We start from the raw sequence: 1,671 nt of genomic DNA, 5'->3' as shown, positions 1-1,671 counted from the left end.
GAAACATTCATTTTTGGTTGGGCCAGTGTGTTTTTTGCCTATAGCCACACTGGCACATGACCACAGAAATTGTCTTCTGACAATGGTTGCTTCCTTGGCCAAGAAGCAGAAATGAGCATTTTGGCCTAAAGTTGGACACAACTGACAGAGACACCTTTACCTTTTAATGATAATGAAACATCAATTAATGAAAATTATTGATTCCTGTGTGAATGAAAAATGTCTTCCAAAACATAGGCTTTAATTTTCATATCTATTATATTTATTTCTTACTTGCAGCAATGAAGAACTGGACAGATGTGTCTGAATTCATTTTCCTTGGTCTAACAAATGATCACAGTTTGAAACAAGTTCTGTTTTCACTTTTCCTGCTTTTCTATATTGCCTGTTTATTAGGAAATGGGGCCATCCTGGCAATCACTCTAGCAGAGCCTCAGCTCCATACCCCCATGTATTTTTTTCTAGGAAATCTTTCCTGCTTAGATATATTCTACTCTACAGTGACTGTGCCAAAAATCCTAAGTGGCTTCCTTAGAAACTATCAGTCTATCTCCTTGATTGGCTGCCTCACTCAGCTGCACTTCTTCCACTTCCTGGGCAGTAGTGAGGCTGTGCTACTGGGTGTCATGGCATATGATAGATATGTAGCTATCTGTCATCCTCTGCGTTATACTCTCATCATGAGTAAATGGGCTTGTATTACATTAGCTGGGGCCACATGGGCTGCTGGCTTCTTTCATGCCTTGATGCATACAGTGGTGACCTCTCAGCTGTGGTTCTGTGGCCCTAATCTCATTGAACACTTTTTTTGTGATATCAAGCCTCTCCTGAAGTTAGCTTGCAGTAGCACAACACTCAATTTCATTCTGCTGAACCTTGTGAGTAGTTTTATTGCTCTGAGTCCCTTCTTTTTTACGCTTCTCTCCTATTTTTACATCATCTCCTTCCTCTTCTTCAAGGTCCAATCATGGCGGAACTGTTGGAAAGCCTTCTCTACCTGTGCCTCCCATCTGAGTGTGGTGGCCATCTTCTATATTCCAGCACTTTCCAACTACATGCTTGCTTCTGCCAGTGATTCTTCCAGAAAAGATATGATCATTTCTGTCTTATACAGTATAATCACACCAGTTTTAAATCCCTTGATCTACACATTGAGGAATCAGGAATTCAAATTTGCTATAAGAAAGATTTTAAACAAAAATCTTCTTTTTGAAAGGGCCTAAATATCTTTATGTGTGAAAAAGAAAAAAGAAACGATTATGACTATCTTCAAAGCATTTTTGAGGTTGAATTTATTAAGAAAATTCATTCTATGCTCTCCCTCCTTTGATATTATCTTATAATAATTCAGGTTGTATCTCCTATTCTTCCATAATTCTGTAGGAGCCTCCTTTGTTTACTGAGTTATCTTTTGAGAAGTGTTTGTTTTCATTAAATAAATTAATTTATTCAATGCCAAAGATATACATGATGGTTATGCTCCCTGTAGATCTACATGTTTGTAAAACTAGAAATAAAGATTTTTTTAAAAAAAAAATAACTGTAAAAAGTTCTCAGCATAAAGATTTTTACTTTCTGGAGAAAGAAATCCTGGAAATATACTCCATACACATTTGTTCATTTCCAAATGTGCAATTTATGTGTATCCCTAAATTGGTATCCCAAAGATGC

The 1,671-nt window shown here is 36.9% G+C and overlaps 1 protein-coding gene across 1 annotated transcript; it reads left to right on the top strand.

Moving 5' to 3' along the window:
* Positions 1-281: 281 nt before the first annotated feature.
* LOC308678854 (olfactory receptor 12D1-like) lies at positions 282-1,223 on the top strand (the record flags this gene model as incomplete). The annotated part of the gene is made up of 1 exon (XM_081346089.1): positions 282-1,223. One exon carries the CDS (start codon positions 282-284, stop codon positions 1,221-1,223), a length of 942 nt encoding a protein of 313 aa, XP_081202215.1.
* Positions 1,224-1,671: the final 448 nt, after the last annotated feature.

The sequence above is a fragment of the Vipera berus genome (genome assembly GCF_964194415.1).
Source record: "Vipera berus genome assembly, chromosome: Z".
Lineage (NCBI taxonomy): Eukaryota > Metazoa > Chordata > Lepidosauria > Squamata > Viperidae > Vipera > Vipera berus.
The sequence above is the reverse complement of the archived record's forward strand: the minus strand, read 5'-3'. Positions and strand labels throughout refer to the sequence as shown.